The sequence below is a fragment of the Manacus vitellinus genome, unplaced genomic scaffold, assembly GCF_001715985.3.
Source record: "Manacus vitellinus isolate BGI_N305 unplaced genomic scaffold, ASM171598v3 scaffold_1_pilon, whole genome shotgun sequence".
In the NCBI taxonomy this organism is placed as follows: Eukaryota; Metazoa; Chordata; class Aves; order Passeriformes; family Pipridae; genus Manacus; species Manacus vitellinus.
Genome location: NW_021939396.1, coordinates 37,286,812 through 37,300,214, shown reverse-complemented (window position 1 = coordinate 37,300,214; position 13,403 = coordinate 37,286,812). Strand labels below are relative to the sequence as shown.

The window sequence follows — 13,403 nt, the reverse complement described above, 5'->3', positions numbered from 1 at the left end:
GTATATCTGCATCCAGCACCCCAAGACTCTGGCTATGGTTTCTGCATATTCACAGAGTTTCTAGTGCTTTATCATGTCACCGCATTCCAGGAAAAGTCCTCTGACTATAGTCTCTTCACAGACACAGGAGAAGCTCTTCTAACTGCAGACATGGAACTTCAATGGACAACAGTTGTTTAGCCAGGTCTGCTGTGTCTAAATAATGCATCTAGGAAGCTAATGTACCGAGAGTATGAGGCACAGTGAACAGAACTCATGTCATTGACTATTCCTTGCATTGTTAATGGATTCCCCTGTTGTTTTTAACATTGGCTTTTAATCCTCATAAGGATATTATTTCTTGTTCCAAGATCTTATATAAAAGAAATAAAATAGCTATGAAATGAGTCAGTTCAATGTGGAGGTTATATTTTTAGAAAGCCCCCCCCTTGACTGTTTGCTTTTCCCGAGGCTTTGCTTACTTGGGCAGAGCAGTGGAGCTGAAATGCTGTATAAAGCAGAGAGGAAGTCTTTGCCTCTGTAAGGAGCAATTATCTTTAAAGAAGGGAGCAGAACTGAGGTCACTGCAGGTCAGAAAGACCCAGTTCCCCTCTTGCCTGCTGATGCAACCCTTTGGCCAGTGTTCCTCACCCTGTGCTTCAAACCATCCATGCAAGCTCGGGGGGATGAGGAACAGAGATTCCACAGGCACAAAATGTTCATATCTGTCTACAATTCCCTTGCAGGCTCTGGTTTACCTTCAGAATTTAGATGTCTGGAGCACAGGCCAAGATGAGATGGGGATCTGGCACTGTTCTCTCTATAAACAGTGAGAGGTGAGACTGGCCATGGCACAGCTGGCACAGACACAGGTACACCACAGGGGCAGCAGCAAGGACTGTCCCTGTACCCCCACCAGCCAGCACTCCACACAGGGTGCTTACCTGCAGCTAACACGAGGACAGAGCCTCCCAAAGCCCTCCGGAACCTGACAGAAAGCCAGTTGTTCTCTTGGAATGTGCAACCTACCTGCTGTAGGTTGAACACCTCTGAGAGCAAAGCTGTTACTTAGGAGCCTTACACAGATCCTGAGGAAGCTCCATTCATGTTTACCATACCCCTGGGTAAAGTGGACCTCTTGCCATACCAAGGGTGATGTGACCTGTAGCTTGACTTTTTCCAGCCTATGCTATTTAATGAACCTTTTGTGGATGTTTGTGTGTCTCAAGTCTGCAGTTACTGGAGGCTGAAAGATATCTAGTCCCCTTCCAATTGTCTATTACACAACTGTTACTGAGAAATAATTACATAGCCCATCACACTGAAGAGTTCTCAAAACAAGTGATTGAGTCAGCCAAAATGTTTTAATCCTTCAAAATCTCTATGGGATCCTGCTATCTGGTGAGACAAATTTCAGAAATTACTGTTATCCTTAAAAAGATAATTGGGGTCTGCAGTATCTTATTTATAGGTGAATTAAGTAAAATTAACTTTTCATTTAAAAAATCTGTGGCTCTTTAGTGAATTGTTCTGAAGTGACCTCTCTCTCCTTTCATGACACGTGGGCTGCTGAAGATCATTTGATTTGAAATGTGTCCCACAGAGTTGTCTGTCTTGGCAGAAAACAAAGTCAACAACAGTTAGCAAGCTGGGTATTTACACTGATAGCAGTCCATTTAATAGTATGTAACCTTTTTATTATTTATTTCTAAGGTTATTAGGAGGCAATGACTGCTTTTACCACCAAACCTCCTAAATGCAGCTAGGCATAATTATGATCAAGCCTTGTCTGTTTGCTGTTTAACTGTGTGGACCTGTGGTGTAAATGAGAGCAGATCATAGAATCATAGAATCATAGAATAGTGTGGGTTGGAAGGGACCTTTACAGGTCATACAGTCCAATCCCCTGCAATGAGCAGGGGCATCAGGAGATCTTGACCCTGTCTTCAACCTGCTGATATGCAACTGTAGCACTCTGTGCAGTTCCTAAATGACAAAAAACTAATTATGCTGCTACAGCTCTCTGTTTATGACAAGATGATGAACAACAGCTTCTGAAGCACTCTGTCAACAAGTAAGGTATAGTTATCACTAAAATTCATTTCAGGCTTTCAGAAAAATGGTCCCATGACTTTTCTTCTTTTTGCTTCCTTTTTTATTAGATCAGAAACTTGCAGGAAAGGTCTCATCATGTAAATAAAGTTTATTCTGAAGTTTCTAAAGTAAAATTGAAGAACTTTAGGCGGGGCTTGAAAATCTTTATTCAAAACCACTGTTCACAAGTGGAAGAGTGGCTGCCTGAAGTAAGCTCTTTTACTGGGTTCCTACAGTTCTGCTTCTTCTTGAACCCAAAAGTTCTGTAATTTTTACTGAGAAGAGCAGCACTTTGCATGCAGCTTTGACCCTCAGCCTATCTGGTCCATAGACCAGGATGTCCTCTCCCTCTGCCATTGGGAGCTCCTCAAGTCCCCACACAGTATTGTGACAGCTACTTCCTTTAAAAATTTGGCTAGGATGGTTTTAGCTTCATTCTGTCAAGCAGTCCCAGGCTGAACTTTAACCTCAAGAAAATCACCAGCGTGCTGCAACTCACAGGGGCAAGGTCCTAAGCCCTGAGAACCCCCCTCCAACCCTACCACTGCTGCCTTCAAGTGTGGCCACTGCTGCCTCGTGCTTACGTTGCTGCAAAGGGGCTGGTTCATTTTGCTGGAGGCAGATAATTTGCCCAGGGTAGTTTTACAGGACCCTTAACATCCAGCAAAAGCTTATCTGGAGTAGTTTCTCTGTGGATGAATCCAGGTTGGTGATCAACAGCTGTGGCCAGCATGGTTTCAGAAATGTAAAACTGTCTTGTTTTCTGACAAGGTGTCTTGTTTCATTAGTAAGGTCATCATGCCACCTCCGAGATGGCCAATCAGTTAAGATTTCTTTTAGCATGGAAACTGTAAAACATTTTCACTGCCTAGATCTGTTCAGCCAAAATACCTCCTGCTGGATTAGGAGCCACCTGCCCTTGCTCAGCTGGCTATGTCTTGCTCATAATCCCAAAATCACTCTGCAGAGGCACCTGACTAGCCCAATGCAGAGCTCATTTGGGTCAAAAAAATCTGTGCATTTAAACTCCTTGATATGCCTAATCTATGATAGGCTTACATGTCCCCCAGGATGTACTCCTTGCTCTTTACAGAACAACCACAAGGTTAGAGTTGTCCCTTGGGTTGAGGCAGAGACTGGACTCAGTAACCTCCTCTTCCTCAGGGCCTTCAATCCCATGTTGAAATTGAATCTTTCCTCAGCTAAGAAAGCACTTTAGCTATAAGGGTACTGTCAGGGTGCCATACAAATCATCCTGTTGAATCTGTTACATTTTTTCACAGAAAACAGGCTACAGATTCCCTGGGTAAAGGAGTGAATACCTTAGCTAACCTAATGGCTAGGGTGCTCACCTGGGGGGTGAGATCTTTGCCCCCTTCTACCCATATCTCTTTATGCATTTTACCCAGTAAAGTTTTTATTGTGAAATACTCACACAACCCACAGCTGCCTGCTTCCCACTAGCCTGGATCTGACTGCTATTTTTCTAATTGCTCTTATGGTCTTAAGTATAACTTTTTTTTTTTTCCTCCTAAGAAAACAACTGCTTTTAGGAGAGGCATCAAAGAGAATTGCCCTGTTATAACCTTGTGGTGTTGTGACACTGACAAGGCAGATGACTACTGATTGCTGAAATATTCGATTACATTAGCTGAGGCATAGTGCCACAGACTTTGTACTCTTTCTTTTCTCCCCTCACTTGCATCTGTGTGACCCTAGTAACAGGGGTTTAACTGAGGTTAAGAAATTAGCAGCCATGGCAGCAAACAAAAACATACTCATATATAACCCAATATTAAAAAAAAAAAAAAAAAGGAAAGAAAAAAAAAAGAAGAAATCACTATTCAAGCTGTTCATTTGCATGTCTTTTTTCACAAAGTGAAAGCATCCTCAGGGGCTTATGCTGGATCTTTTCGGCTGCATAACAGTAGGTCAAACATTAAAGAGTGTCACTGTGCCACAGAGTCCCCCAAAGATATGCTGTATACTCCTCATGGTACAGAGGTCCAGAACTAGCAGAAAAAGCTGGTTTCCTCTATTGTATACACTGAATATCAATCCACAGGTTATGGGTCCAGCCATCCTTGGAGAACTGCTACCCCAGCAACAGAGGAGTGGTGGCAGGCTGAGTGGTGAGGACCACGCTCCCACGGGAGTTTGGGCAGGAACACTTGAGTTGCCCCTGCAGGCCCCTATTTGGCAACAGTGCTGGTTTCTGCCAATTTATTACGATTCTACAGTTAAGTCAGTAGCCTGTCCACAATGTTCAGGACTCAACTTTAGTCTGTGGTGTGAATCCTGTGGTGGTTTTACCTCCCCCTGAGTTCTCTACTGTTGGTATTCCCTTGGTGTGTGAGCCAGCTGAGGCAGGACACAGGAACAACCACAAAACTATGGATGAAATGCAGAGAAAATCTGGTTTTGTTAAAGCCAAACCATGAGTTTTCTAGCTTTTATCCTTCTAATACTCTCCCCGATCCTACTGGCGGAGGAGTGAGCGAGTGTCTGTGTGGTGCTTGGCTGCTGGCTGTGGTTAAACCACAGCACTTACCAGGGGGGGCATCCCCCAAGCAGCACCCAGGAGGAGGCCCACAAGCAGGGATGCAGGCACCATGGAGCTCGGTGCATGCTAGGGAATCACCAAACCTGCTCTTTTCACTTGTACATCAGGGATGTGTGTAGGTGTAGTTTACCATCATTTGATCTTTCCCACAGCAGGGCAGGAATCTCGAGCATGTTCAACAGGGTGCCTCTAAATCTATCACAGGCCTGTGTTATCTAAGCACTGATGTTGTTCGACACACAAGGCTAAACAATGATTAGTATGATGTGTGTGGGTTTTGACACCCCAGCTGCAAGCCACTTGAACGTGTTCACAATGCTCCTCACCAATCTTCCATTATTTTTCCACACTTGGGAAGCTGAAAGTCAGATCATCTCTAAGAGCTACTGAATACTTCAGTTTCTCATAGAACAAAGAAACTGAAAAAACCCCAAACATCAAATCACAATCAGAAAAACCTGGAGCAGTCAGTTTGAAGGAGACAATGGGACATAAAAGAAAGCTTAATTTTCCAGGGAAACTAGAATTAGGTTAGCAGTTGTCTTATCTTTTTTCTGCTGTTATATGTTGAATTCCTGGTCATCAAGGAAGTGTATTTTGCTTAAAATATTGCATAGCCTTGCTACCCTCAAAAATGGTTGTTTTAAGCAGGAATTGTTTAAGAAAGGGGGAGTAGATACTCTAATGATAATAACATATTGCAGGGCACGTATAATTATGATGTCAGGCTTGCATGCATTCTCCAAATCAGACCTAGCTTACATTGAATGTGCTATAATTTATATAAATCATACAAAATATAATTGACAGAAGTATGAAACTAAGCTGTACTGAATATTTGCTTTACCAAGAGAACCAAAGTAATAATTCAGAACACTTTTCATTATCTGTAATAGTTTAATATTATACATATTGCAAATGGAAATGAATTGGTGTTCTCTGATCTCCTTTGAAAATGAAAAAATATTAAATAAAATTACAAAGACAGCACACAGATAATAAACAATCACCCACTGCAAAATCTTTTTATTTACCTTTGATATTTAGCATAGTGGATAGTGAGAAGAGAAACTAATAGACAATTTAAAGCAGTTCTAGGACTCAATCCAAAATTCTAGGAAGAGCTCTATCAACTAGACTTGACGTCTTGCCAGAATGTGAAATTTGAAAATATGTAATAGCCCTGTATCTCGTTGTGTGTGATGAGGCTTACTTTTGAGTCAAGTCAAAAGGTCAGACCATAAACCCTTAAAACACACAAAACTAGGATAACAACTTTTTAAGTCCATTTGTTCTTTTCATCAGCAGATGATAAGAAAGCTATTTCTTTCAGATATTTCACTAAAAAATGGACTTTCATGACATACAAATATCTGTCATTTGCAGCAGAGAGGGACGGGGATGTTACAGAGAACCAAATTATACTAACCCTGGAACAATTGTTCTTATGGACATGCCACCACTAAAAATGAAATGCAGGGGCATCCTACCCATGATAACTGCAATGGAATTAGACTAGGAAGACCTAAGGAGGCTTATGGAAATACAGAGTTTAGGCAATGGGTCAAAAGCCAGCCAGAACCACTGATGAACATAATGTGGATATTTATTCATCTCCATATTGGTGTTTGAGTTGGCTAATTTGAAAATGGTTTAGGGGCTTTGGATCAGTGCAGAAATCTTTGATAATGTTAAGATGTTAAAACAAGAAACAGTCTAGAAATGCATTTGGTTCAGCCGATATAATTTATTTTAATACAGTTACAAGTTTCTGAAAATAAGTATATTACAATGAATATAATACAAGTCTTGCAGTTTCACTTGAACGTGAACATTTTTGTAGGTTTTCTTCAAGTCTTTTTCTAGTTTTTCATAAAACCATAAAGGTACTTCCCCAGGAAACTCTTTTCTCCCCACTGTGAATCTACCTCTATACAACAAAAACTTTATTTCACCTGTGGGGAGAACCACCATCCCCAACAATTTCAGTTATAAAAAGGAATAAGTTTTAATTTATTAGTTAATTAGTTAATTAGTTTAATCTTGACAATTATTTTGAATTAGCTGATGAAATTCTAAGTAACTGTGGGAAAGTCAGAAAAAAAGCTGCTATTATACAAATGCAATTCAAAATCTTAACTTGCATTTCCAAATGATTGATAAAGAGGGAGACATTTTCATCAACACGGTGCATTAAACCCACTGCATGTTGGTACCATACTGGTAAACATTTTTCATTAGAGGGGCAAATTAGCATCTTCATATAGATTTTCCCCCAAGACTTGAAATGTTTCATTTGCATATATACATAAAATGTATATAAAGTATGTGTTATATAGTATATTTATATACTACATAGTCTATATGCATAATATAAAATATATACTCATAAGCATTTCAGTCTGTACCTGAAATCAATATCATTCGATGGCTGCAAAATACCCAGTCCTGCACGGGACTGATCTAGAGAAGGACATTTCACATCATTGTCCACAAGCTCTATCTCAAAATATGAAAGCATCAGAGTTAAAAATTGTTTAATTTCATGGACAGCAAATAACCTGCCAGGGCATTTTGCTATGCCTGTCCCAAATGGCATGTAGTAATACTTCAGCTTGCGGCCGTTGCGGTAGAAGTCAGTCTTTTCTTCTCCGTTCTCATTCAGAAAGCGATCATATTTGAATGTCTGTAATTAAACACACAAAAGAGTCACTTCACATTTGAATGCCCCCAAAGACCAGATAAAGCCATTGAGACATAAAATGAAGGCTGGGAAAACAGAGCCTCTAGCAGTAAACATCATACAGCATGTACAGCTGCTTTGGAAAGGGTAGCCACTGAGAAGTTCTGTTATGCAGGACATGATCCCAGCTTCTTTGTTAATAACTCTTCTTTTCTTTCTTGATCTCTAAAAATAAAGATTATAACCTGCATCCTTGTCTGTGCAGCAGAACTGGAAGAATTCTCATTCTCTGCCTTTGGGAAAATATTATCCTTAACCTTGTCCTTCTTCAAAGACCCCCATAAGAGTGATCTTCCCTCCCTGAGGAAAGCAGTAAGTAGAAGACTCTTTGGGCTGGCAGCACACTTTTTGGTTACACTAAAAGACATTTTGCAGAGAGTGCTTGCACTGACTTTATTCTTTTTCTTGCCCAGATCTCCAGGTGTAAGAACAGACTGTCTTTGTAAAGGCCTGTTAGCCTCTGCCAGAGCTTCGTGTTTAGGGCACTTTGAAAAATACTTACCAAGGGATCAGCGTAGATTTCTGGATCAAAATGCAGCAGTTGAGGATAAAGAGCTACGACATCATCTTTGCGAATGTTGTAAAAATCGTTCTCTAAGTGCAAAGTGAAATCCTCCTTGGCAACTCGGAAAGTCATGGATGCACTCGATAGCCTCATTGCCTCCTTGATGATGCTGTCTGTTGGGAGAGCAAAATGAACGATTACCATGGAAATAGTATGTTTACATTCTTGGGGACAGTCATGCATATTGAAGTATTTCAGACCCATTATCAAACCCTGAATGTATTAGGAAGAAATATTTTATTTATAACTTTTTAAATGCCTAAGCAAGTATCTTTCTCATTTCTTTTTAGCATTTCTATCTGTTCTGGAGATAACACCGAGAACCTAATTGGCTTTCCCCTAGAAAAATGCTTATAGTTGATGCAACAGAATGTTTGAAAGTGAGACACTGTCATTCTGAGACAAAGAATGAACCAGTGAAAAATGGAAACATAACAAGAAAAAGAACCAGTGCAGTGAGCAGGATATTCTAAAACTTTAAGAGGTGCTGCATAGAAACCTGTGCTCAGAAAAGAAGTAATTTGGGTCATTTTTTTGTTTCAATATACGCTGACTTTTTTTTTTTAAAGCAAAAGTAGTGAAAATATAAACATTTTTTTATTTGAGCTAAAGACATAACCAAACAAAATGTTGTTTGGAATTATCCACAGATCTCCAATACTATGTTAGGTAGCTGTGTAAGAGTATTGGGACATGATATTACCCATGAAAAAATGCTATTCATGTGCATTTTCATACTCTCAGTACCACCTGGAACATTTGGAATCCTGATTGTGTTGGCTACTGCTAAGGAACATACACTTTCTTGTACTGTTTCCTTGCTAATTCCATAGCATGCACTTATATGGTAATAAATTGAAGACCATGGAAATTGTAGTGTGATTTCTGGTACTCCTGCATAAAATAACCATACCTAGTATTGGCATATTATCCAGCTGTTTTCGGTTCAAGGAAATACGTTTGCCATCTAAGCTGATATTCTCTTCAGCACTCTCCAAAATACTTCGCACTTCTTTGGTAGCAGCTCTCATTGCTTCTGGACTCCTAAGATCAAGAGAGCAAAGGTATAACATAATTTACACTTCAGAATGCTTTAAAAAGGTGTTTTGCCATTAAATTTCTTCCTGACTAAAAATTAGTTTGTTAGCTGACAAGTACAACCTTCTAAAATGAAAATGTTGCAGCAAAATGCTGCAGTTCCTCTTTATCGTGTCTTGGCAAAGGTATGATAGCTCCAAAAAAATAAAAAAAAGAACCCCAAATATTTGATTTTGTCTCCAATGGCAAGATGGAAAGTGGGACAGAACTGATGTGTGTAACTCGGGTAATAAATAGCAATGTCACTAAAAATCAATGCCAAGAATAAGAAATAAACCAGCCAGTTGTAGATTAGGAAATAGCCCTGCTGCAGTTAGAAAGTTTAGGAACAGGATTATAGATCAGTTTTATAACATCATTTATGTTGTCTGGTGTGGCAATATTCTGTCTAGCTGAAAAGAGTCTTCCCAATACTAAAAGCCCACATAGTATCTTTCACTTTCTAGACTTTCTTACAGACACGGAATATATAAGCTATGGTAAAATACATATAGACAATAAAACAGGATGCAATAGTGTCTTGATGAAGGCACAATCAGGGCGTTAAAAGACTCCAAGTCCAGAAAACCTAAAGCAAATGCATTCTGGGAGTGAAAATCAGTAAAGAATCTCACAGATTAGCATTGGCAGATAGATATGAGGGTGCTAAATAAATGTGTCAGCAATTTAGACACATACTTCAGAGTCAGTCCTGCTGAAGTAAATTATACTCTGCAGAGGTCCACTCTAAAATTCATATTTAATAGTATTATCTGAACTGTGCACTTGTCTCATGAGTAACAAGCTTGGCAGCTGCAGTCTACACTGCAACCTCAGTGGGATCTATCAATGCATAAACTGTTTTCTATTAAGTACCTGTGAAAACAATAATGAAGTTAAAGCTCATTTTGCTTGCTCAAGTGAGATGGCCTAAAAATGTCCAGTTATATTGGGAGCCTTTAATGCAATTAATGCTCTGACTGCAACTAGTACTTTTGATGTCACATCATATAGATTTACTCCAAAGCTTTCTTGGCAAAGTGTAGCATTGCCCTGGAGTGTTGTTTTATTTTAAAAAAAAACTCTACAGAGTTGCTCTCTTCTATCACTACGTGGCCTCAGATGAGTGAAGATGGTTTCTGTGGAAGTCCAAAACAACACACCATGTCTGTTGCAAACAGTAAGTTTTTTAACACTGATGGAGTATCAAGTCATGGAATTGGCCTGTATTAATGGTTTCTGAAAGACAACAAACAGTTTTATTCTCTGGGAACAAGAAACATTGGGACTTACTTAAGAAGAAAGAATAAGGTCCAAAATGTGGCAGGAATGGTGTTGGCTTGAGAGGCCCAGAGCACTGCCACATGGGTCTTTGCTTTTTCCATGTCATCGAAGGTTGACAGAGTGTCGTTCAGGAACATGCGGAGGGTGACAAGCTCAGAGAGGTTGTCCCTTTTCAGGAGGTTCTTGTGGAGGAGTGCCTCTCCCAGCTTCTCTCGTGCACTGTGGGCACTCTTGAAGAGGTGGATGGGCAGCCCTGCCACAAGGGCTGGAAAAATCTTATCAAATTCCTTGAAGTTTTCAAGGGCATTTAGGATATGAGCTCTCTCAGTTTCCTGCTTTGATGATAGGTTTTTGTCATTATTTGAATTAAATTCTTTACCAAAAAGTGTTAAAAAGCCAGACTCAAACATGACCTGGCAACAGAACGTATAAAGTCCTTCTGTCACCCAGGTATTAGACTGAAGTTTAGGTGTTCTTGACTGCAGCATGACATACTGTAGGTTTTCCATCATTGCTTCAATGAGGGCATCTAGGGCGTTGCCTTGGAGGGTTCTAATGAAAGTCTGATGAAAATTTTCAGTGGTGTTTCCCTCTGCTGGGTCAATGCTACCATGCCCAAAAGCCTGTCACAAAATAAATTGTATGCATGATAAGTAAGGCCTGTCATGACCTTGATGATAAAGTCTAACAGAAATGAAAGACAAAGTATAACTTCACAGCTTAATAGAAGGAAGAACACATAATAAGGGGTATTAACACTAGAACTGATACTTTCTCAGTGATCCACAGCAGTGAAGTAGCCAATGAAAATAGATTCAAATAGATGCTTACAAATAAATGGTCTGGTTACCTACACCTTCATTCAACTGCCATTGACATCAACAGGAGCCTTTTTTCTTACTTCCATAGCAGTTTGGCTGAGCTCCTACTGTGATGCATAATTTTTTAAGGCATTTAGACCAAATCTTCCAAAGTAGCGAGAACCTTCTGAAGGTTTCAGATTCAGCAAGACACATTGTCATTTTGCAGATGGTGCTAATTGTGTTTCTGCTTTAACAATTTGGGATATTAGGTTGCTAAATAATGTGCAGTCTTAGACAATCCAAATCACTGCAAACTGCCTTTCCACTAAGGAAAGGAAAAAAAGACCACAATGTTTTAAACCAGTAAAAGTGCAGAAATGTGAAACAAATTCTATTTCAAAGGCGTAGCTATGCTTATAAGAATTAACTGGGTATGTCAGCAGACACTTTGCATGTTAGATATTAAAACCAGCAGTACCTTGGCAGAAGTAGCAAAATGGAACTTCTTCCAGTCCAAATGTTTTCCCTGGCGCATCAATGCACAGTATGAAAAAGGGTCAGTGAGGAAATGAATGTATTTCCCCGCTACATGACAAGTGAAGATGTGGCCATGCTTCTTCTGCTTTTCTTTGAGGAATTCAAGGGGGTTGGCACCAAACTGCAAGGCACAGCCCAGGTACGGGAGGAACCCATTTTCGAGTGGTGGCTCACCTTGTCGCCTACAAAACAAAAGCTGTATTATAAAGATCACTTCTCTGGGACTACCAGGTAAGTCAAATATTGATGCTAGGCTTTTTGTAATGTAAAAAAATGAAAAAAAAAAAATCCCAAACAAATAGTATATTAACAAATATTTTTCTCTCCTTTAAGGGCTAAACCCATTGTGAGGTCTATTCTATGTAAGAAAGAACAACTTTAACAACCTGTACCATTCATAAACATAATAAAACACAGTTTGATTATATAATCTTTCTTTTCCCTATATCAGAAGCATATTTTTCACCTGTTTAAATGCAAAATTGTTGCCATACAGAGTTATGCAATTGTGACATTAATAAATAATCCATCACACTAATATCATCTGATACATTTTTGGGCAATGGTATCCCTGATTTCATTTGAATACCAAGTGGAATAACTTTTTATTGCAGAAATGTTGTTATTATTGGCATAATCCACTAATGGACCAGACCTTGCTGAAAACAGTGGGAACTTTGCTATGATCTTCAGTAAGCATAAAAGTGTCATCAAGCACATTCTTTAACTTAAGCATGTGCTTAAAGTGAAGCATATGCTTAAATAATTTTATTTTCTGATTCAGAAAACTTCCTTCCTGTATAAGGATGTCATGGCTGCTAAAATAACTTTCATATAGTACTTTAGCTTTTCCAGTAAATTATTAAAAGTTATTATATGAATATATAATATAAATATATAATTAGATATAAGTAAGTATTAGCTGTGATTACAATACAGGTAAAACTATCATCCAGAACTCTAGGAAATCAGAGCATGCATATTCATATTTTAAATACCTCATTTATGCATAGATTTGTATCTACAGCTACCTTTATGCATTACTACACTATTATTACAAAGTTCATATACAAAAATTCTATGAAAAGACCAAACTACAGCATTGCCTATGCTATCTTGCATCTGTCCATCTGACAGTCTTAAGATTACAGTTCTTTTAGTTATGTACATGGTACATTTGACACAATTAAAGGATAGGTACACTGAGATGCATGTACAGACAGATTCCTTACCTTCTTCTTCTTCCTAGAAGAAAACAAAAGGCACAACAAAGTATTATTGCTGTTCCCCAGATCCAGGATGCTAGGAACATTTCTGGTAATGCCCAAAAAACTTCCAAGGGGAGAACTGGTAACCACCAGTATGGCAGGAGAGGTGACTGAGAATGACAAACAAGACAGGTCACGATTTATATACAGTGGGTGCACCACCAAATCTGATAGCACTAAATCAACCTAGAAGCTATTGATTAACCATTTCTGGAGAGAGCTTGTTCTGTCTCTGTTCTGGCACCTTTCTGCAGAGATCTTCGCTGGATTGATGCAGACAGTTGCAGATCTGGCCTTGAGCTGGTCACATATCAGTAGTGGTTCCAAAGTAACCACACAGCTGTAATAGTTGATAATGTGAAGGTCAGTCAGGTGTATTTTGATTAATCCTGCAGATTTACCAATTGCAGTTTATGGTTCAAGTTTAGCAATATATGAAATGGCTACTGACCACTGTCCAGAAGATTCAGACTCGGCTAACTGGTGACTG

General features: G+C 39.3%; 1 protein-coding gene across 1 annotated transcript; it reads right to left on the bottom strand.

Moving 5' to 3' along the window:
- Window positions 1–6,360: 6,360 nt before the first annotated feature.
- LOC103755444 (cholesterol 7-alpha-monooxygenase) lies at window positions 6,361–13,055 on the bottom strand. Its single transcript, XM_008921382.4, has 6 exons — window positions 12,878–13,055; window positions 11,587–11,827; window positions 10,315–10,928; window positions 8,858–8,988; window positions 7,882–8,057; window positions 6,361–7,322 (listed from the first exon to the last, which is right to left on the bottom strand). The coding sequence occupies exons 1-6, from the start codon at window positions 12,955–12,957 to the stop codon at window positions 7,023–7,025; spliced, it is 1,542 nt and encodes a 513-aa protein (XP_008919630.1). The 5' UTR covers window positions 12,958–13,055; the 3' UTR covers window positions 6,361–7,022.
- Between the last annotated feature and the right edge of the window lie 348 nt (window positions 13,056–13,403).

Coding starts and splice junctions, on each gene's coding strand:
- LOC103755444 (XM_008921382.4), bottom strand. CDS start 12,957: ATGTTCCTAGCATCCTGGATCTGGGGAACAGCAATAATACTTTGTTGT. Junction 11,828..12,877: donor CTTCTAGGAAGAAGAAGAAG/GTAAGGAATCTG, acceptor TTTGTTTTGTAG/GCGACAAGGTGAGCCACCAC. Junction 10,929..11,586: donor ATTTTGCTACTTCTGCCAAG/GTACTGCTGGTT, acceptor ATTTTGTGACAG/GCTTTTGGGCATGGTAGCAT.